Consider the following 22733-nt stretch of genomic DNA (forward strand, 5'->3'; position numbering starts at 1 on the left):
AACCAGGATACAAAACGTGAGTATTGGATGGGATTTAATTTTACAAAATGCATGCATTTGCAGGTATGCAGTTGTATATGTGTACGAGTGTGTACGTGCCTACATACACCTTCAATTAAAGTGTAATGCAGTTGATATAGATGCTTTCTACTTCTCAAAAGTTTTTTTAAATTGTTTTAAAATTTTATGGTTATTGTTATTTTGATTGTAATAAAATACATGTCACATTATTCACCACTGAACCATTTTTAAGTGTATGATTGAAGGGCATTGAGTACATTCACACTGTTGTGCAAACATCTCCAACATACATTTCCAGGACTCATTTCACCTTACAGAATGAAAACTCTGTGCCCAATAAACAACACTTCCCCATGCCCTTCTCCCCTTCTTCCTGGCAATCACCACTCTACTTTCTGCCCCTCTGAATTTCACTACTCCAAGTACCTCTGAAAAATGGGATCATATGGTGTTTATCCCCTTGTGACTAGCTTATGTCATTTAGCATATTGCCCTCAAGGTTCATTCATACTGGGGCTGAAGTTGTGGCTCAGTGTTAGAATGCTTGCCTGGAATGTGTGAGGCACTGGGTTTAATTCTCAGCATCCCATATAATAAATAAAATAAAGGTCCATTGATAACTAAAAAAATAAAATAAAATAAATTCATCCATATTATATCAGGTGTTATAATTTCCTCCCTTTTTAAGGCTGCATAATATTCCATGGTGTATATGTACCAAACTTTGTTTATATACTCATCCATCAATGGATGCTTGAATTGTTTCCACCCCTTGGCTACTGTGAATGATACTGCTATGAACACAGGCATGAAAATGTTATTGCAAATCTTGCTTTCAATTCTTTTGGATATATAAACACAAGTGGAATCACTGGATCACACTGTAATTTTTTAAAATTTTTTGAGAAATGCCCATACTTCACACATTCACACAAACAATGCCAAAGGGTTAATATCATATTTTTTAAAAAACCCTAAATTATTGGATGCTACCTTACTGAGGGCTAAAGGGAACTACCCATCTCCAAGAAAACTCCCAAAGAAACCAGCTTGCCAATCAGCAAATGAAACTGGGTTCATGATACCCCTTTTACAAATGCCAGAGCTGGGGGTGGCATCTAATTTTTCAGGCAAAGGGAGGGCCAAAGACTCTATCCAGCTCTAGGGAGGAAGCCACGTGAGACTGTGGCTCCCCACAAGATTAGGAACAGGCCAGCCACTGCACCTTTGTGAGACTTCAGGACAAGGCTCATGGGTAGGCCAGGGGGCACTGGCTGGATGTCTGCACCCCCACATCGCACCCATGGAACTCTCTGGTGCCGGGCCACTGTATGGCGCGCCCTCCCTAGGCTTGACCTCGTTCATGACAGCATTTCCTCTAACTCCCTCCCGAGTGAGCACTGCTCATCACCATGACAACCACATCTCATGATAAACAGCCAGGGCTGATTTTGAAAGAGGCAGGGGGTGGGCTTGTGATGTTTCTCCTTGGGAAAGCCCATCTGGTGCTCTGATTTTCATATTAGTGGGCTGAAAGGGAGGGCTGGCAGCACAGGATGCAGAACCTGAAATTCACACGGTTCGAGGCCCAATGTGGATTTGGGGCTCCTGGCTTCTTAAGTGAAAAATGTTATTTAAATCCTGTTGTGCCTTTCCCCAAGTATAGCAGCCAGCCACACCTCAAAATAAGATACCAGCCAGGATTTTCTCAACCCCCGCCCATACCCAACAGGGACAAGAAGGTCCCATCCCTTACTAAGTAACTACCACGGGGTGTTCTCAATGCCAGTAGCTGGAACCTGTATCTGCCACCCACCCAGAGAACACGGTGGGGTAAAGCAAATGAAGTGAAATATGCTCTTGGGGTGGGGAAACCCCTCCTGTGGAGATGGGAGGAGAGAAAATTAATATGCAGGATGGCATGGACTGGTGATCACATGCTAGAATCCAGGGACAGCTGTCCAGGGCAGAGATAAATGTCCTTAATAAAAATATACTAATGTGAATAAATCATTCTCATAAATATCTTGGCTCCCGTTAGTGCAAACTAAAGGTTGGGTTTTTTTTTTCAAAGTGTCAATTTTGATTTGTCTGCTTGATTAAACTGAAAACACAGCAATATAACCTGCATTACTTTGGATGAACTAACAACAAACTAGCACCCACCCACTCAACTCAAGCCATCTGTAATAAAAGTAGAATGTTTCCAAGCATTCTCCTGAATTACAAGCATGTTTGCAGCTCAAGTTAGGGACAAAGAACATCAGTTCAAAGCCAGCTCATAGTGAGTCAACTAGACTGTCATATCTACCCCCCTCAAACATGACTCCGTGACAGAGAACCCCCAGGGCTAATGAATGGCTCAGTTAGCTGATGGCCTTCTCTGGGAATCAGTTCAAATTCCCTGTTTTCAAGAGTCGGTCATCCCTGCTCATCTGGTCCGCCAACAAAGACATCTTCCTCCATCCAACCTGGCTGCCCAGTGAGAGATCCGAGGACAGACGGGCTGAGAGCAGGGTCAGCTTCAAGGTCCAACTCAGATCACGGACATCTTCTTTCAAAAGTCCTTGAATCTACCTCCTGTCACAGATGTGCCTCAGAAAAAAATTACAACCCTTGTTCTTTTTCTTCTGTTCCTCTTACAATTCAGGTCACTCCTGTGATATTTATCTTGAGAACGGGGAGCTTGGGTAAAGTATTTATTCTTTTAATAGTTACTCCCACGAGGGTGATCATTTTCTCAAAGCAGAGCCATGGCTTAAAAGTATCATGACAAAAGACATTAGGGACACCAGCTGGTCAGTCAGTCTGTCCTTTAAAATCCCTAAGCAGGCCTGAGAATGGGAGAGAAGGAGGGAGGGAGGGAGGGAGGGAGGGAAGAGACACCTCTCCTGAACCCCTGTGTCCACAATATTTCATAGAATACATCTATACCAAAACTTACTCATTATTTTTATGAAATATAATTGTTATCCATTTTTTTAAATCATGGTAAAATGTGCATAGCATAAGTTTTACCCTCTTAAGTTCTCCCTCTACTTTTTTTTCCATGCTGGGATAGAACTCAGGTTGTCAAACGTCCTAGTTGTACCATTGAGCTACACCCCTAACCCCCTCTTAATTACTTTTAAGTGTACAGCTCAACGATGTTAACTACATTTATAATGTTGGGCAACTATCACCACCATCCATCTCTTTAACTTTTTGTCTTATAAAACGAAAACTCTATACCCATCTGAAAATCTGATTCAACTGGGCATCTGTATTGTTATTTGCTAAACCTGGCAGCCTTAGGTGGGGACTGACAGGCTGGTTCTTCCACTTAGGCCTGGCTTTGTTCTCTGTGTCTGGTCTGCTGAACTATCTCCTCCCCCACTGACCATTTGGACCACCTGGATGTATCTACTTATCATCATTCACTCTCTTTTCACAGAGCCCTGAAAAGGGGAGGCACTGAATGTTTTGTTCCCAGCCCAGCATTTTGGAGCAGAATTGTATTTTTCCAAACTCACCTCTGCAATTCAACCCCTTATCAAGCACCTTCCAAAGACAGCCAGCCCCAGCAAGTACTTGTTGTGCAGATGGCACTGTGCAAAGCATCTCTTATTAAGGGCAGGAAGATGTGTACAACAATGGCCCTGACCTGGCACGGTTCACGAGCCCACACGGAGACAGAAATCAGCACTCCTGCCAGCTTTAAACCCTCCACGGGATAAAACAAAGTATAAACAAGTACACATGTGAACAAAAGAGATCAGGCCTGAGAGATGAAGAGCCCAGAGATCATCCAATCAAGGTTTTTTGTTGTTGTTGTTTTCATTTTGGAGTAACCAGCATGTTTAGTGGGCATGAAAACTGTCCTGCCATTGTAGAAAGCATCTGTAATTCCTAAAAGAGGAACTGTTTAATGCTAAATGACCATATAACCCAGCAATTCCACTCCTAGCTATGTACTCCCAAATGCTGAAAACAAACATCTACTCAAAAAAAACTTGTATACACATGTCCGTAACAGCACTAATCACATTAGTCAAAAGTAGAAACGACCCAAATGTCCAGCAGCAGGTGAAAGGAAGAACATAATGTGGTCTATCCATCCTATGGGGTATCGTTCAGAACCCCACAAGGAATGAAGTATCGACACCCACTACAACATGGATGAACCTGGAAAACCTGTTAAGTGAAAGAAGCCAGACTCAAAAGGCTACAGATTATACAACTGAATTGATATGACATACAACAAATAGGCAAATCCCAGGAGAGGGTGGGAACACTAGGGAGTGACTGCTTAACAGAAAATGAATCTTCTTTTGGAGTGATGAAAACATTCTGGAAGTAGACAGTGGTGGCGCTTGCACAGCACTGTACTAAAGGTCATTGAATCGTTCACTTTAAAAATATTTACAATAACTAATTTTGTGTTATGTATCTATTACTACAATTTTTTAAATATGGGGGTCAGCAGGGATAGCTCCATGGTACAGCAGATGTGTAGCATGTGCAAGGCCTTAGGTTTGATCCCCAGCTCTGTAAAAAATAAAATAAAAAATAATAATCTCCATAATCCTTCTGCCAATGGATCTACTAGCTGGCTGCAAGTACTTGCAATTTTTCCATCTGGCTAATCTAAAAGCAAGAAAGCCCATGTACGTGGAGTTGAATGACAACAACCCACCAGAGCTAAAAAGCAATCACTTGGCTTTATTGGCAGCTCGAGCCTGTGGTTCTCCTGAGGGTCTGACCTGGGACATCTTCTGAATCCCCCTAGCTGCCCCTCACTTATCCTTGAGCCCTGTACACACATTCTGAGAAAACTAGCTTGACATATGAAAAAGGAATGAAACAAAGGTGCCCCAGTCAAAAGGAAAGTAAATGTCCAGTACTAAGTCAATATTGGACTTCAATTTCCAGGGGGCATTTTCTGTATTTAACTTCGACAAGTCTGTGCAGGCTGTCATGCCCAGCGTGGAATTGCTAGTACAAGATCTCTGTTCTCCTAATAGGAAAAGGAGTCCTTTGTTTCAGTCAATAGAATTAGTTCTAAATCCTAAATAACAAACAGCTGCGTTTAGACTCAGAGGCGCTGCCTACGGCTGCAGACATTAAAACAAAGACCTAGGATTCAGAATTTGAGAAACAAGTTTCACTTGTTAATATACAAAGAAGACTCCAATATTTCAGTTAGGTACTACTAAATCTCCCTGCTTAACTTTTATGACTATCTACAGTGACATATTTGTTTTTCTTAAACTTGTGGGAAAGGACAGAGAATAGTAGCATTAGCAGTGATTGTAATGGTAGATGGTTCTTGATTTACGATGTTTAGACTTTTGCTTCTTTTATTTTATAATGGTGTGAAAGCAATACTGTTTAGTAGAAACTACTTTTAATTTTGAATTTGAATCTTTTCCGGGGCTGTGGGCTCTGCAGTCCAATGGTCTCTCACGATGCCAGGCAGCAGCAGCCAGCCACAGCTCCCATCAGCTGTGCCATCCGGAGGGGAACCAAACAACACTCTCTAGTGTGCTGTGTGGCTAAGCTGTGATGTTCAGTAGCTCAGGAGTAGGCGATGCATTTTGGACTTAATGATATTTTCAATATATGATTTATGGGTTTATTGAAATATGACCCCATCATAAGTCAAGGCATATACATTTATTTTAATGATACTAAAAGGTATGACCTCAACCACTTTACAATAAGCCAGGAGCCTATGATTTATGTAAATAGTCCCAAGAGTTTTAATCACTTTTGTTCCTGATATTCCTGCCAAGATGGAATCATGTTCGGTACTGAACAAGACCTAGAAGCAGAGAAAGGAAGATTCCTCTTCCCACTCAAGGTGTGATGTGCTACTCATGATTCATTTTAGCTTTTACATCTTCCTGAAACTTCCCAGAGATGTGTGGACCCACATCTTGTGACCACACCACACCAGGGTCCACAGCCCAAATGGGGTGGCTACCTCCTCTCTACTGTGGATGGACCAAATTCATTCTGATTGGCAGAACGAATAGTTTTGTTTGTTTGCATGATACTGCTTACACACAGTATCATATGGGCTCAACTTGGTTTTAGATGATTCAACTGGGTTTTAGATGATCCAAATTGGCTCAAGAAAGTCAAAGGACCCAAAACTTTTTCTTTGCTTTTTTTTCTTTTATTATGGTAAATAAACATAACCTGAAATTAACCATTTTAACCACTTTTAGGTGTATGCACATTCATACTGATGTGCATCCAGCACCCACCACCCATCTGTAGAACTCTTGCAAAACTGAAACGTTGCAGACATTAAACACTGACACTCCACTCCCCTCTCCCAGGCCCCTGGAAACACCATTCTACTTTCTGTCTCTATGAATTTGTCTACTCTAGGCTTCTCATAAGTGGATTCACCCTTATTTATCCTTTTGTGACTGGCACATTTCACTTAGCACATTTCACTGCCAATGGATCTACTAGCTGATTGCAAACACTTGCAATTTTTCCATCCAGCTAATCTTAGCACAATGTCTTCAAGGGTCATCCATGTAATAGCAAATGTCAGAATTTCTTTCCTTTTTAAGGCCGAATAATATCCTATTGTATGTAAAAAAGCCTTTTCTTTCATACTTCATTACTATGACTGTGGCACAGAGCAACAAACAATCCTTCCACAAATGCCTGAAAATCTTACCAGCCCACATGATCTCTGCCTATGCTCAGACTCCAGGTGATGGAATTCCCTGAGTTAATTCATTCTGTTTCATTCTTCTTGGCGTTTAAAAGGGAGGTTGACATTAAATATTGATAAGATATTAAGCAAGAAAGAGTTTCTATTTTCAGTGTCTAAAAAGAAAGAAGGGGTGACCACAGGAGTGCAGAGGCCTTAGCCTGGGTGTGGGGTGGTCACAAAGAAGATGCTGGGTGGGGGAGTTGGCATAGGAGTGCATGAGGGTCCAAAGTAGATGAACCCAGAGCACTCAAAGTGAAGGTCAGGAACTGACACCTCCCAGCTGGTACTAAGGGCTGCCTTGAGGAAAAGCAGGGAACTCAAAGGCTGGGCGTGAAGTGTCAGGGGCAGGGGTAGCGCTGCAATAGAAATTAGAGTGGACAGACAAATCTCCAAGGTGGAATCAGAAGCCACTTGCAAGAAGCCACTTGTATGGGCCAAAGGAAAGAGGAGGGCATACCTAGGAGAGAGGCAGGTGAACCGGCAATGCCTCCCCAACAGCAGTATCTTGCCCTGAGCTACTCTTATGGAGCAGCCTCCTCCCATCTAATGCCTCTTAAACGGACCAGGGCCAGATGCAGACCTGGGTCACACGTTAGCTGTTGAAACCAGAGGACCTGGACAATGAGACTTTGCACTGCTAGTGCTGAACATCCTTCAATTCCAACTGTACAGGCCTCGGCTTGGTCTCAGGTGAAGAAAGGCCAGCTTCTCTTCTGTGAAGGTCGATGGTGGGATTGGCTACAAACCTGGACTTGGCAGCTTTTGGAAGTTACCATTTGCTTCAGGATGCACCATTTCCTCCCTCAAAACACTCCTTTTCAAGTGTCTGAGTTGTGCTTAGTGTTCCTGCACCATCCATGCTGTTATCTGACATAGGGTTGGGAGTTATATTTGATGAGCCCCCTATTAGCATAGGCCCATGCCTTTCTTAGTCATTGATTAGCATTGACTGTAAACTGAATGCTATTTGGTAAAAATCCCATGACTGCCATGTCATGCCATCACATCTCAGTGACTGTACACATACAACAGTATGCATTTCTACATCTAATGTTCAGCTGTGTGGGCTTTCTTCCCAAACAGATAATGTTTCTAGAAATTCTTCCATGGAGCCCTGTACTTCCCAGGGAATGTCATGTGACTAGCCAACTTTGTCAGCTGGATGTCTGTCTCTCTAGGCTCTTATACATGTGAGGTGCTGCAAGGGTCCAATGATGGGAAGCCCAAGCACCTCCAGGAGCAAAGAGAGGGAGTTTCACACAGGCCAGCTCCCTGCCTTGGGCCCTTTCATCCCCGACAATCTGCCCTAGATATACACCATTAGAAAAGGAGTGCATTTGAGTCACACCCAGTGACTGTCCTTTCCTTGCTAGCACATTCTTAGGTCTTTCCCTATATGTTCCTACAGACAACACCCATCTCCCTCTTCCATTCTCAAGAGCAACTCTCTGCCCTCCCAATCCACCAGACCTGCCTCAGGCTACCCCAGACCCCAGCAGCCATAGTCAAAAAGTGCTTTCATCCCAGAAAGATAACCCCCCACCTGCCCTGCTGCACTTGGCCTTCCTGATGTCTCTACCTCTCAGCTCCTATGCCCCAATTTTCTCCTAGCTCCCTTCCTCATCTCCAATGGCCCTTCTCCCTCCTACTCCCACCCATTATCTTCAACCCAGGTCCTCTGCTTTCCCTTATCCTCTTTTGGAAATCACAGCCCCATCACAGTTCTAGTCCCACTCCATGCTGAGGACACACAGGCACTTCCATGGTCAGTCTCACTTTACTGGCTGATTTCTCAACGTCCCAGAGCCACTCTGCTTCTCACAGGCTCTGGAGTCTATCCCCAAAGCTTGCCTGGAACACCCAAGCTGAGTGGGCATCTCTCCTGAGTTCCCAGTCCCAGCTGGATGCAATAGGTGGGAGAGAAGTCTCTTCATGTCTGTCTCCCTCCAGAAAGAGTTTGGAAATGCAGGACTATGCCATTTTCATCTTGGCATCCCCAGCTGGACTGGAGGAGATGCAGAGCCGGCCAGCGTGGGACTCAGGGGCAGACTGGCAGGGAGTGGACTTTGAGGAGAGTGGGCTTTATGAGAGCAAACCAGGGAGAAGTTGCACAAGCTTAAGAAAGCTTTAGGCAGCACGTGGAATTAGTGATGGACATTGGGTCCCCAGCACAACATATTTGCCTGGAAAACAAGCCGAGAGTTCTTAGCTCATTTTCAACTTGAAACTGGGTGTAAGAAAATCAGAACTGCCATGGGAGCTGAGGGGGTGTCTTGTATCCCTCAAATCACAACTGCAAAGCAGAAAAAGGCTGAGGATGTCCCTAAGATGGGGAGTAGATCAGAATCTACCCCCCACCCCCATCCCCTACGGGGGAGAAGCCACTCCCTTGAGAGGCTTGCAGAGAGGGAAGAACTTGAGGACACCAGTGGCAGCCACTCCACTCCATCAGCTCCTCAGCAGCCCTAGCCTGTCCTGGTTCTTCCTCCTGAGCTGTCTTACCAGCTGAGCTTAGCCCTCCCTGTGTCACCATCTTGCTTCACTAGTGTCCCTAGTCCTGCCCAGCATAGTCTGTAGCCAAACTGCCTCCCCCACCCAAAAAGAGATTCCCATAAACTACAGTCTATCATCCTCTGGGCAAGCACTGCATGCCCCTTACCATCCACTCAGACCCAGATCCAGAGAAGCCTCCCCCCACCAGCCCACGAGTGGTAGGTAATAGAACTGGAATGTTCTAGATCTGTAACTACTGCAACAGGATGGAGTCCAGGCTTGTGAGCCTTAGCACCTGTATTCCTAACCACTGCACTCTGCACACTCTCCAAGGACCAAGAGGGTACTTTCCAGATGACTATTAGTGAAAGGGCTTTATACGATCTGACCTATTAGTACCTGTTAATTGGAAATATTTTAAAAATACTTAAGGAGTTGGTAATGCTAACTACCCTGATTCAATCATTGCACATTGTATACCTGATTAAATTATTACACTATAGCCACAAATATGTAAAATCAAAATTATAAATATAAATTAGTTAATTAAGTCTTTTAAAAAATGAAATACTCATTTAGAAACCCTGGCTTTCATTAGGTTTAAAAGCCCTATAAGCAATCTGCTAAATAAACTGCTCCCTAATAATAATAACAACTGCTGGTAATAAGTCATCAAAAGGCTTCTTAAAAAAAAAAAATCAAGTTTGGCAGTTTTGCTGGCTCAGCAAATACGTGAAAAAAAAAATCAGGCTGAAAGCTTAGAGCAAGCTGAGGGGCTAACAGCAACCTGAAGGCTGTGGCCGCAAGATTTTATTTTTCAAAGCAGTCCTGGGAATTAATAAAGGTAGGTGCAGAGGTCACCTCTCACATTTCTGGGAAAGGAGGGTCTGGGAAAGGGCTCTGTGCAGGCAACATGGGGCACAGAACATCTCTCCCATGGACAGATTCAGAAGTTCTTGGTCTGATGCCCCAGGTGGGCAAAGGACGGGGAGGGCAGCAGAACATGGTGGTGGGCTGTGGGAGGGACGAAGCAAGCTGAATTCTACCAAGGTGCAGGGAGCTGGGAAGGAAATTCCTCTGATTGGGTCATGCCCATATCCCTGAAAACCCCTGTACTCAGCACCAACTGCAAACTCTTTCCCCAGCTCCATCTTACCTGTACAACAGGTATGGACAGAAGACTCCCTCCTAGATATAATGCAACCCTCCAATCCCTTCTTTGCGTGGCCTCCCCCTTATGGACTCCTGCTACCCCACTGCATACCAATGGAGGGGGGGTCCCTACGTACCAAAAACCACACAGCACTCCTCTTTCCATCCTCTTTTTTAAAGTGGGAGCTAAGACTTGCTTCACATGTCACCAAATGGGGCCCAGAATATACAAGGTGCCACTGCCTCAGAACTAGGGGACTGGTCAAGGTTACCTGTACATTTAGCATTTTGTCTGCCCATTTGGTACTTGTATTCCTATCACAATCTTGAAGAGTCCTTTGCAAAACAATTCTCAATCAAATGCCAGATCACAAAGAATCTCTACACTAAGCAGTAATGGACACTTGTGAGTTCAATGTGGCTCAGGGCCCTGTGGCATGTCTCACTTTAACTGTTGTATTAAATGACTATGATGTATTGATTTTCTTTTCTTCTTCTTTTTTTAAAATTTTTTTTTCTTTTTTTAATTTTTATTGGTTGTTCACAACATTACAAAGCTCTTGACATATCATATTTCATACATTAGATTGAAGTGGGTTATGAACTCCCAATTTTACCACAAATGCAGATTGCAGAATCACGTCGGTTACACATCCACAATTTTACATAATGCCCAATTAGTAATTGTTGTATTCTGCTACCTTTCCTATCCCCTACTATCCCCCCTTCCCTCCCCTCCCATCTTCTCTCTCTACCCCATCTACTGTAATTCATGTCTCTCCTTGTTTATTTTCCCATTCCCCTCTCAACCTCTTATATGTAATTTTGTATAGCAATGAGGGTCTCCCTTCATTTCCATGCAATTTCCCTTTTCTCTCCCTTTCCCTCCCATCTCATGTCTCTGTTTAATGTTAATCTTTTCTTCCTGCTTTTCCTCCCTCTCTGTTCATAGTTGCTCTCATTATATCAAAGAAGACATTTGGTATTTGTTTTTTAGGGATTGACTAGCTTCACTAAGCATAATCTGCTCTAGTGCCATCCATTTCCCTGCAAATTCTATGATTTCGTCATTTTTTATTGCTGCATAGTACTCCATTGTGTATAGATGCCACATTTTTTTTATCCATTCATCTATTGAAGGGAATCTGGGTTGGTTCCACAGTCTAGCTATTGTGAATTGTGCTGCTATGAACATCGATGTGGCAGCATCCCTGTAGCATGCTCTTTTAAGGTCTTCAGGGAATAGTCTGAGAAGGGCAATAGCAGGGTCAAATGGTGGTTCCATTCCCAGCTTTCCCAGGAATCTTCAAACTGCTTTCCAAATTGGCCGCACCAATTTGCAGTCCCACCAGCAATGTACAAGAGTACCCTTTTCTCCACATCCTCACCAGCACTTGTTGTTGTTTGACTTCATAGTGGCTGCCAATCTTACTGGAGTGAGATGGTATCTTAGGGTGGTTTTGATTTGCATTTCCCTGACTGCTAGAGATGGTGAGCATTTTTTCATGTACTTGTTGATTGATTGTATATCCTCCTCTGAGAAGTGTCTGTTCAGGTCCTTGGCCCATTTGTTGATTGGGTTATTTGTTATCTTATTGTCTAATTTTTTGAGTTCTTTGTATACTCTGGATATTAGGGCTCTATCTGAAGTGTGAGGAGTAAAAATTTGTTCCCAGGATGTAGGCTCCCTATTTACCTCTCTTATTGTTTCTCTTGCTGAGAAAAAACTTTTTAGTTTAAGTAAGTCCCATTTGTTGATTCTTGTTGTTAACTCTTGTGCTATGGGTGTCCTATTAAGGAATTTGGAGCCTGACCCCACAATATGTAGATCGGAGCCAACTTTTTCTTCTATCAGACGCAGAGTCTCTGATTTGATATCAAGCTCCTTGATCCATTTTCAGTTAACTTTTGTGCATGGCGAGAGAAAGGGATTCAGTTTCATTTTGTTGCATATGGATTTCCAGTTTTCCCAACACCATTTGTTGAAGATGCTATCCTTCCTCCATTGCATGCTTTTAGCCCCTTTATCAAATATAAGATAGTTGTAACTTTGTGGATTAGTCTCTGTGTCCTCTATTCTATACCATTGGTCCACCCGCCTGTTTTGGTACCAGTACCATGCTGTTTTTGTCACTATTGCTCTGTAATATAGTTTGAAATCTGGTATCGCTATACCGCCTGATTCACACTTCCTGCTTAGAATTGCTTTTGCTATTCTGGGTCTTTTATTTTTCCATATGAATTTCATGATTGCTTTATCTATTTCTACAAGAAATGCCGTTGGGATTTTGATTGGCATTGCATTAAACCTATAGAGAACTTTTGGTAATATCGCCATTTTGATAATGTTAGTTCTGCCTATCCATGAACAGGGTATATTTTTCCATCTTCTAAGATCTTCTTCTACTTCTCTCTTTAGGGTTCTGTAGTTTTCATTGTATAAGTCTTTCACCTCTTTTGTTAGGTTGATTCCCAAGTATTTTATTTTTTTGAGGATATTGTGAATAGAGTGTTTTTCCTCATTTCCATTTCAGAAGTTTTGTCGCTGATATACAGAAATGCCTTTGATTTATGCGTGTTGATTTTATATCCTGCCACTTTGCTGAATTCATTTATTAGTTCTAGTAGTTTCTTTGTAGACCCTTTTGGGTTTTCTAGGTATAGAATCATGTCATCTGCAAATAGTGATAATTTAAGTTCTTCTTTTCCTATTTTTATGCCTTTAATTTCTTTCGTCTGTCTAATTGCTCTGGCCAGTATTTTGAGAACTATATTGAATAGAAGTGGTGATAGAGGGCATCCCTGTCTTGTTTCAGATTTTAGAGGGAATGCCTTTAACTTTTGTCCATTCAGAATGATGCTAGCCTGAGGCTTAGCATAGATAGCTTTTACAATGTCAAGGTAAGTTCCTGTTATCCCTAGTTTTTCTAATGTTTTGAACATAAAGGGATGCTGTACTTTGTCTAATGCTTTCTCTGCATCTATCGAGATGATCATATGGTTCTTATCTTTAAGTCTATTGATGTGGTGAATAACATTTATTGATTTCCATATATTGAACCATCCTTGCATCCCAGGGATGAATCCTACTTGATCATGGTGCACAATTTTTTTGATGTGTTTTTGTATTCGATTTGCCAGAATTTTATTGAGGATTTTTGCATCTAGGTTCATTAGAGATATTGGTCTGTAGTTTTCTTTCTTTGAGGTGTCTTTGTCTGGTTTCGGAATCAGGGTGATGTTGGCCTCATAGAATGAATTTGGAAGAGCTCCCTCTTTTTCTATTTCCTGAAATAACTTGAAAAGTATTGGTATTAATTCTTCTTTAAAGGTTTTGTAAAATTCCGCTGTATACCCATCCGGTCCTGGGCTTTTCTTGGTTGGTAGTCTTTTGATGGCTTCTTCAATTTCATCCATTGATATTGGTCTGTTCAAATTGTGTGTATCCTCCTGACTCAGTCTGGGCAAATCATAAGACTTAAGAAATTTATCGATGTCTTCACTATCTTCTATTTTATTGGAATATAGGTTTTCAAAATAATTTCTAATTGTCTTCTGTATTTCTGTAGCATCTGTTGTGATATTGCCTTTTTCATCCCGTATGTTAGTAATTTGAGTTTTCTCTCTTCTTCTCTTCGTTAGCATGGCTAAAGGTCTGTCGATCTTATTTATTTTTTCGAAGAACCAACTTTTAGTTTTGTTAATTTTTTCAATAGTTTCTTTTGTTTCAATTTCATTGATTTCTGCTGTGATTTTAATTATTTCTTGCCTTCTGCTACATTTGCTGTTGTTTTGCTCTTCCTTTTCTAGGGCTTTTAGATGAAGTGTGAGCTCATTTATTTGTTGGTTTTTTCTTTTTTTGAGGAATGACCACCAGGCGATGAATTTTCCTCTTAAAACTGCTTTCATTGTGTCCCATAGATTCCGATATGTTGTGTCTGTAGTTTCATTTATCTCTAAGAATTTTTTGATTTCCTCCTTTATGTCTTCTGTAACCCATTGATCATTCAGTAACATATTGTTCATTTTCCATGTGACGTAGGATTTTTCCTTCCTTCTTTTATCATTGATTTCCAGTTTCATTCCATTATGATCAGATAAAATGCATGGTATTATCTCCACCCCTTTATATTTACTGAGGGTTGCCCTATGGCATAATATATGGTCTATTTTTGAGAAGGATCCATGTGCTGTAGCCGCAGGATTCAATGAAGTTATCTCCTCCGCCGCAATCTGATGACGTCAGTTCTCTGCCATGGTGGTATCTCTTGCAAATGGCGACAGTTCGTTTCCCTTTGCCGGGTGACCAATGCAACGGGTGGGTCCTTACTGTCTCTCCCAAGCCCCGTTTCAAACCTGTGGCCGCTACCTATGAAGGCTCGGTAGGCATTTACCTCCATAGGATCAGAAGGGCCGACCAGTTGTTTCAGCCAGATGGATCAGTGCTGAGTCACAGCTGTTTGTCTGCGGGAAGCAGGCGAACGGGAGCTTGAATTCAGCCGATCTCCTTTTTTTTTTTTAAATTTTAACTTAAAAAATATTTTTAATTATAGATGAACACAATATCTTTAATTAATTTATTTATTTTTATATGGAGCTGAGGATCAAACCCAGTGCTTCACATGTGTGAGTTAAGCGCTTTACCACTGGGTCACAACCCCAGCCCTAAATTTTAACTTCTTTTGCTATTATCAGAGCATTCTTTATAGAAAGCACAGGTGATAAACAAAAGTCATGAACACTCCAAAAATCAAAATTCGTATTTGGTTTGCAGGCCCAAAGTATAGAACTGCAGAACACAACTTTTGTGTAAATCAAATACTTCCAACTGAATCATTGAGGTCCTGTACTGGGAATGCCTGTAGCCCCGGAAATCCCCAGGGTCCAAAGGAATGAATCTCTAAGGGCAGAATTTCTGGTTCAGAGCAGACCTTTTCAGATATCTGATGATAGACTGCATAAGGTTATAGGTGAAGAAGAAAGGAGGGACAGGGACTCCAAAACAGGCCATGCTTAGTAGACCACCCAGAGGCACTCAAAGCACCTGCTATCTCAGGCCATGCCACAGACCCACAAGAACAGAATTTTTGGTGCCAGACAGAGATGTCCTTACAGTGCCCCCCAGGAACACAGGTGGGCAGTCCAGGTGAAGCATGAATCAGCAACCTGCTCTTTTCCAAGGAGGTGCCCCAGTGGCTTGTCAGGTCCCCAAAGCTTAACTCTGGAGCAGTGAGAGAAGAGCCAGGTTACAGGTACCTGGCTGAGGTCCTCCCTCACTTTCACACCTCACTGCAGGACAGCAGAGGACCACAATGGTAGGAATGGACATGCCACTTTCATTGAGACAATTAATACAGCCTGGCTGGTCCTAACTCATGTATTCTTTAATGCCTGCACATAAAAAAAAAATCAGTAATTCATGTCAACACAGCTCCATAAAATTAAGAAAAATGTCATGTGAATCATTTCTATTAGACTTGTTTGAGCTGTGTCGTGAGCCCTCATGAAATCAGGACATGTCAGAACCTAAGTTTGGCTCATTTTTAAGACTGGAGCCTCAATGTCTACCAGTCACCTCACTGGTGCCATGACATACTTGCTGCAAATAGCAGAGCATGGCAAGCCTTTTAATACCAAGAAAATTCACAACTGGGCAGAAGCAGCCATCACAGGCTATGGATACTAGCCCACTCACAGGCTGCTGGACTTACAGGCACACTGTGAGACATTTTCAAACATTATCTTTTGTGGAGGCCTGTCAAGGGCTACATAGTGCTGTGGCTACAGACATAAGTTTGGGTGAAACACAGTCTGTTTAGCCCTCCTACACTCTAACCAAAGGTGAAGTACTTATCCCACATAGGGATCAAATGCACCAGTTGTCCCATGGGACTAACCCTTGTTCCTATATCTTTGGGTTGTCCTAGAAGTTCCTGAAATCATATATAAAACTCTTCATATGGTGCTACAGTCACCACCACCACTGTCACCTCACTGTAACCCATGGACTTTCCAGAAAGAAAAAAAGAAAGAAATGCAGAGGCAAAGGTTTCCAATGGTGACAAGGATATGGTCCCATCACCACCATTTGAGGTTGATGTCTAATTATACTAGAATTGAGCCATACAGGAGAGGTCTGAGAAGTTCATGTGTCTTGGCCATCCATCTCCTAGGATGTGAGACTAGGTCACACAAAGAGAGAAAAGGGAATAATGATCCAGAATATTCAGGCATGCTGGCCAGTCAGTACAGTGATTCAGGGAATTAATGCAGGAGATGTGCAAGCAATGAATGAAGTTCTAAGAAGAGGAAAGTTTTTAAAATTTCCCAAAATCATTTGCCAACCAAATACAGCTGACCCTCTGCATCTAAGTTCCATATCTGGGGACTCAACCAGCTGCAAACTAAAAATATTCAGGGGGAAAAAGAAAACCCTGCACCTGTTTTTGAACGCATAATAACTTTTTTTTCTTGTCATTATTTCACTAAATGAGAAAGTATAACAACTATTTACACAGCTTTTACAACATATTAGGTATTTTAAGTTATCTAGAGATGATTCAAAGTATACAAGAGGATGTAGTTTATATGCAAATACAACATATAAAACTTATGTAAGGAGTCTGTACTGATTTGGGTACTCACAGGAGTCCTGGAACCAATCCACCTGGAATGCTGAGGGGCAACCATACAGTCAATTTTTCATTCATGGTAGTTCTGTTTTGCCAAATTGCCACAAATATTGAATTAGTGAACACTAAATTATTGCTCCTGAGGCAGATATACAGTTATGTTCCTGTAAGCCTCCAGTCACATTTTGTCTACCCATTAGCACAGAACCTTGTTTTATGTATTTTTTCTGTTTAAAGGAACTCCATTGAATATAGATATTTCTTACAAATAATTACATGCAGTATTTCTTTACAGCCAAACACTAGCTGAGATGAGCCCACCATCCCCAACCCTGGATCATAAGACCACACATTTCTTAGACTTTCAGCCTGTCCATTAGGCTTTATTAAAGTTGGTTATCATCTCCATCAATCTGCAAATTTAGCCATATTTATGTCTTTTTCATAATTGCATCACACATTATAGATGCTACTTTAACATGTTCTAGAGTGGCTAGATATGTGGATCGATATATTTCCTTTCTCTTGTTTTGGACGCACCTCATTGTTGTTGACTCCTTAACATTGCTTTCAGGGCCAACAGTCATAACTCATGCCTGAATAAAGTCATCAAATGCACACTTGTTTTCTCCATGAGGTACCTCACAGCCTTCTTGTACTTTAGGAGCCCTGGACAGCACTTCAGCACTGCTCTGGGGGTCATTTTATCACCACCACCAACAAAAAAAATCACCAACAAAACCCACAAAAAACATAAACCCAAAAAAGGTACCAAATATATCATGAAAAGTTTATAGCATGAGAAGAAAAACAATAGCACAAAGCCTTGCTCAGTCTCAGCTGGAGACATGTGAGCAGGTGACTCAAATTTTTTTGTCTTTGTCCATATTTGCAAATGACCACAAAAGTGTCATGAGAACTGACTTTAGAGTTTCAAATAGATTTCAGCAAGACTGCAAATTCACAAATACGGAACCCATGGATAATAAGGATCAAACTGTACTTTGTTTGGGGGGAAATAGTCAACACTGATGTGGAACACAGGAATTTATCCTTAGGTAATGCACCATAAAAAGCACAGTTTGTATAGCTATTTTCTTACATATAAGGAAAAATGCCACCTTGAACCTGCATGCTAATGGCTGTGTGTGTAGACAAATAAATTATATGGCACATCATCCAAATGAAAGATTAAAAGGTCACTAAAAATAACCATGAAAATTATGTGGCAATATGGAGAAACATTTTATGACATGTCTGATTTTTAAAAGCCGGATGACAAAATTACTGCTGGGATATAATGACTGCTATGTATTTATTTATGTTCTATAATCTAAAAAAGAACAGAGAAAAATTAAAATAGCTGGTCTGTTGGGGTGGCAGGGACTATCAGAAATGTAGTTTTTATATTCCCATTTCAACCTCTATTTATACTAGTAAGTAGTCATGGAGGCAATGACTAAATAGACGCTATTCAGTACAGGTTGAGTATCCCTTATCCAAAATGCTTGGGATTTGGGTGTTTTAGATTTGGGATTTTTTCAGATTGTGGAAAATCTGCATATACATTAAGGAGATTCTTTGGGGATGAAACCTAAGGCTAAGCATGAAAATCATTTATGCTTCATGCACACATTTTACACAAAGCCTGAAGGAAATTTTACACAGTATTTTTGAATGCGCCTGCATTATGACTGTGAGCCATCTCAGGAGGTAAAGTATGGAATTTTGCACTAGTAGCATCAGGTTGGTACTCTAAAAAGATTTACATTTTGTGGTATTTTGGATTTTGAGATTAGGGATACTCAACTTATCCTCTTAAAATGTATCTGTGACTTAATTTTTCAAGTTTTACAATAAATAAAAGGGTGGAGAGGGAGGTTATGCAATTTTCCTCCAACTGAATTCTCAAAACGTTGCATTTCCTTGAAATGCATATTAGGACTCAGAAGTTCTGGGGTGGGCCACCCCAGTGATGCTGTGTGGATAGGCCATGGCCACACTTTAAAAAGTGACAGTCTAAAAGACCAAAATTCGGGGCTGGTTTGTGGCTCAGCAGTGGAGCACTCGCCTAGTACGTGCGAGGCTCTGGGTTCAATCCTCAGCACCACATATAAATAAATAAAGATATGTGTCCAACTACAACTAAAAATATATATATAAAAAATAAAATAAAAGGCCAACATTGCCCTTCCTCTTTGCAGATTCTTTTTTTTTTTTTTTTGTCTCAGTCTCAAATCTAGGCAATGCTAACGCTAACTGCATGGATGACACTAGGAACAGAGAGGTGGGCTTAGGACTCAAGTGATACCCTGAGCACCTGTCTTAGACCAAGCTTTTGTTGGTTCTCAGAACAGCTTCGCTGTCCACAAGGAAGCAAAGGATTGCTTTTAGGAAAGTGGGCTGTGGTTTCAAGCAAGGCATCACCAAACCACCTGGCACATATTCTTCATACAGAATCTGGCTTTCACAATCATTTCTAGCTTTGGCTCTTTTGGATCCAATTTCAAAGGGTTTCTTGTGTAAAATGGGCTACTTGGGAATACAGGATGTGAAGACCCTGCCCACATGTGCCAGGCCCTATAGAGTCCTCAGAAGGAGCACTAGGCCCGTTCATAAGGGACCTGGTCAGCCCTGAGTTGGGAACTGATAGGCTCTTTCCTGGATGGAAACAGTTTGTGAGTGAATGAATGAAAGCAGAAAAGCTCTACATCATTAGCCAGCTTAAATGAGCTTTTCCGGTGTATTGGATAAGAGCATTAGCTTCAAGGACACACTCTGCTTAGGGACCAAAGCTGCCTGCTTTTCCATTCGATGCCTCTTCTCTGAAGAATAGACCTCCTTCTGGTCCTCCACAACGGCTGGGGACTACCTCACCTGCTCCTGCCCTTTTAAACAGCCAACATCCTCCATTCATTCCCTTTCATTTATCCCCCAGTTCTCCAGCCTAGAGTCTCACTCAAATTAGCATCTGTTTAGCACAAAGCACAAAGGAGCAAAAGATCAGGTCTAACTTGCTCCCCACAGGCTCTAAAGATAATTTTCTCTTGACAAAATCATTGACAGGGATGCTCTTCTATTAACAAAATGCAGTGCGTCACATATCCTGTGCAACCCTGTGGTGCCATCACTACTGCTGGGGACAAGTTCAGGCTCTGCCAGCTACTGATGGAAGATGACAGCATTTTGGCTTAAAGCCCAGACCCAGGGCCCAGAGTCACCTGACCTCTAGAGAAAGCTCCCCCAATGTCCACAAGCATATAACAGCACTTTCCTGACATCTGTAGCCCCCATGAATGCAGAATTTCTGTGAATGAGAGGAACACTCCCAGAGTGAACTTACACTGGATAATCTTTAGAAAGAACAAAAGGCACCAAATGCAAGTGCCAGAAATCTAACCACAATTCCAAATGCAACCTTTCACTGTGTGTGTGTGTGTATGTGTGTGTGTGTTTTCAAACTCATGAACTCTACTGGGAAAAAAATAATTAAGATTTTAAAAATATACAAGCCATCCACATGATGGACCAAATACATGTTCCTTTACACAGGTTTAATAATTGTATCTTCTTTATGTACTCACGGTGGATTTTTTTTTGAATGGCAGCTTTTCAAATGTGTTTATTACAGTACATGCTTACTTGGCTATAATTAAAAGAAAATATAGCCATACTTATATCCATTGGCCTCACAGCATGCATTTATTCTCCAACTTTGTCAAGCTTTCAAATAATTATTTGCAGAATAGAGTGGATATTCATAGCTATCTGCCCACCAAGCCAAAGCCTGCAGCCTTTGAAGACTTGTAACCTGGATGCAATGGCCACTGTGAAACACACTTAGGCTGTTGACCCTTGGCATTAGTCAGCTCAGTGCATGAACACCATCAATCCCCCATCCTCACCAATGCCCTGCTGGCCTCAGGAAACCACCTGGGGGAGGCAGGGAGGCGGGGACCATCAAACAGATGCTCCTCTGCCATCCACAGGAACAGAAATCAAACCTCTCCTGGCACGGTAGATAGAGTAGGGAGTCTTCTGGAAGACACTAGCTGCCAGTCAGCCCTCAATGAAAGACTTTCCTGATATTCCTGAATTTGAGGGTTGAGCTTAAGAGTGATCAAAATGTCCCTGAAACGTGACTGAAAAACTGAGAAAATGAAGAACGAAGCCTGCATTTTGAACTGGAAAGCAGCCCAGTCCCTTGCCCAAGCCTCAGATTTACCATCGGCCATGCCTACACCACAGCTCTCTGGGCTCCTCTGCCCCATTCCCTGGGAACAGGAAAGACCTACCTGCTCTTGGGGCCACTTTGGCCTCTCCTCTGGGGTCCTGGTCTTGGCCTTGAAGCCTCTCTGGGGGTCTCCTGGGTGCTTGGACTCCGGAGGGAGGTTCAGCGACTTGGGCCTTGCCTCATGCCTGTTGGGCCCGCAGCTGGCCTCGCTGGGCGGGCAGGCCTCTGTGGAGTCCCCCGGCCCTGGCTCAGGCATATGCTCAGGGCTCGCCTCGCTGGCACTGGTGATGCTGGTCATGCTCAAGCTCATCTTGATCTCAGCCACAATCTGGTCAATGTCTTCCTCCTGGTCCTCCAGGTCCCCATCCCCACGCCTCAGGTGATACGGGGAAGCACCCCCTGCATTCCCATTGGCCTCTGAAGGGTAATAGTCCTGGTAGCCCTCTTTGCTGGGACAGTAGTGACCATCATCTTCCTGGACGTGGGCTTCCAGCACAGAGGGCTCGTCCTCTGGGATGGGCAGGTGGCTCTCTGGGTAGTCCTGGCTGCCTTCGGCCCCATGGCCATGGGGGTGTGGGCCCGCTGAGTCTGTCCACTCCTCCACCGCCTCTTGGCACTCGTCAGTGTCCACAGGGTGTGTACCGTGGGCCACATACTCCTCCCCGTTGCAGTCCATGCCCTCCAGGTAGCTGTCATCCTCTGGGCAGTAGCGGATGTAGTAGGTGATGCCCTCCTCCTCCTCGGGGAGCCCCTCATCATAGTCCTCCTCCTCAGAGGTGTTGTTCACATAGTCGGAGCTGGAGTCCCCATCAGGGCTGTGGTTGTGGCAGTCTTGCTCCTCGGGTGTGGGGCTCTCTGGCCGCAGGGTGGTCAGCTCCAGGCCCTGGGGCACATAGCCCTCCAAGGGCAGCTCTGCATCCTCACTCTCAGGCTCCTGGCCATGGGGGATGGGGCCTGGCCTGGCCCTGTGTTCCAACATGCTGCTGGTGGTGCTCTGGCGCTTCCGGTGGGCCATGGCAGACACTCACGCGGCCATCATCACCCGGAGGCAGTCACTGTGGGGAGGAACGTTGGAAAGTACAGAGTCAGAATCCCACCGATGGCTGATCACCACCAGCCCAACAAGCACGCAGCCCACCCCACGCGCCCACGCGCCTTGCCACCATGTTCGCTCAGAGCAATGTGAACGCACATCTGTTCAAAGAATGTGACATTCCCGCCTGGCTGCCTCATGTGCCAGGAACAACATGCCACGGTGCCAAGGAGGACAGGCAGAGCAGGAGGAAAAGGTGGCAGGCAGAGGAGAGGCACCCTCAGTCACCAGGATGCCAGCCTGGGGCCTGCAGCTCACACGCTCATTCCCGACCCCCACACTGGGCTCACTCCCTTCCGGGTTCCCCAGGTGACCAAGTCACAAGGCCATAAGCAGGTTAGCTGCTCTCAAAAGAGAAAAGGGGACGCTTCCATCCAAAGACAATGATGA

General features: G+C 43.1%; 1 protein-coding gene across 4 annotated transcripts in view; it reads right to left on the bottom strand.

The window, feature by feature from the left end:
* The window catches only part of Apba2 (amyloid beta precursor protein binding family A member 2), a 67432-nt gene extending 45167 nt beyond the window's left edge, over positions 1-22265 (bottom strand). For all 4 annotated transcript variants that reach the window (XM_077799949.1, XM_077799948.1, XM_077799950.1 and 1 more), the window contains exon 1: positions 21312-22265. In XM_077799949.1, the coding sequence (XP_077656075.1) occupies positions 21312-22265 (954 nt within the window). The remainder of the gene's footprint in view (positions 1-21311) is intronic.
* Between the last annotated feature and the right edge of the window lie 468 nt (positions 22266-22733).

Source organism: Urocitellus parryii, chromosome 6 (assembly GCF_045843805.1).
Source record: "Urocitellus parryii isolate mUroPar1 chromosome 6, mUroPar1.hap1, whole genome shotgun sequence".
In the NCBI taxonomy this organism is placed as follows: Eukaryota; Metazoa; Chordata; class Mammalia; order Rodentia; family Sciuridae; genus Urocitellus; species Urocitellus parryii.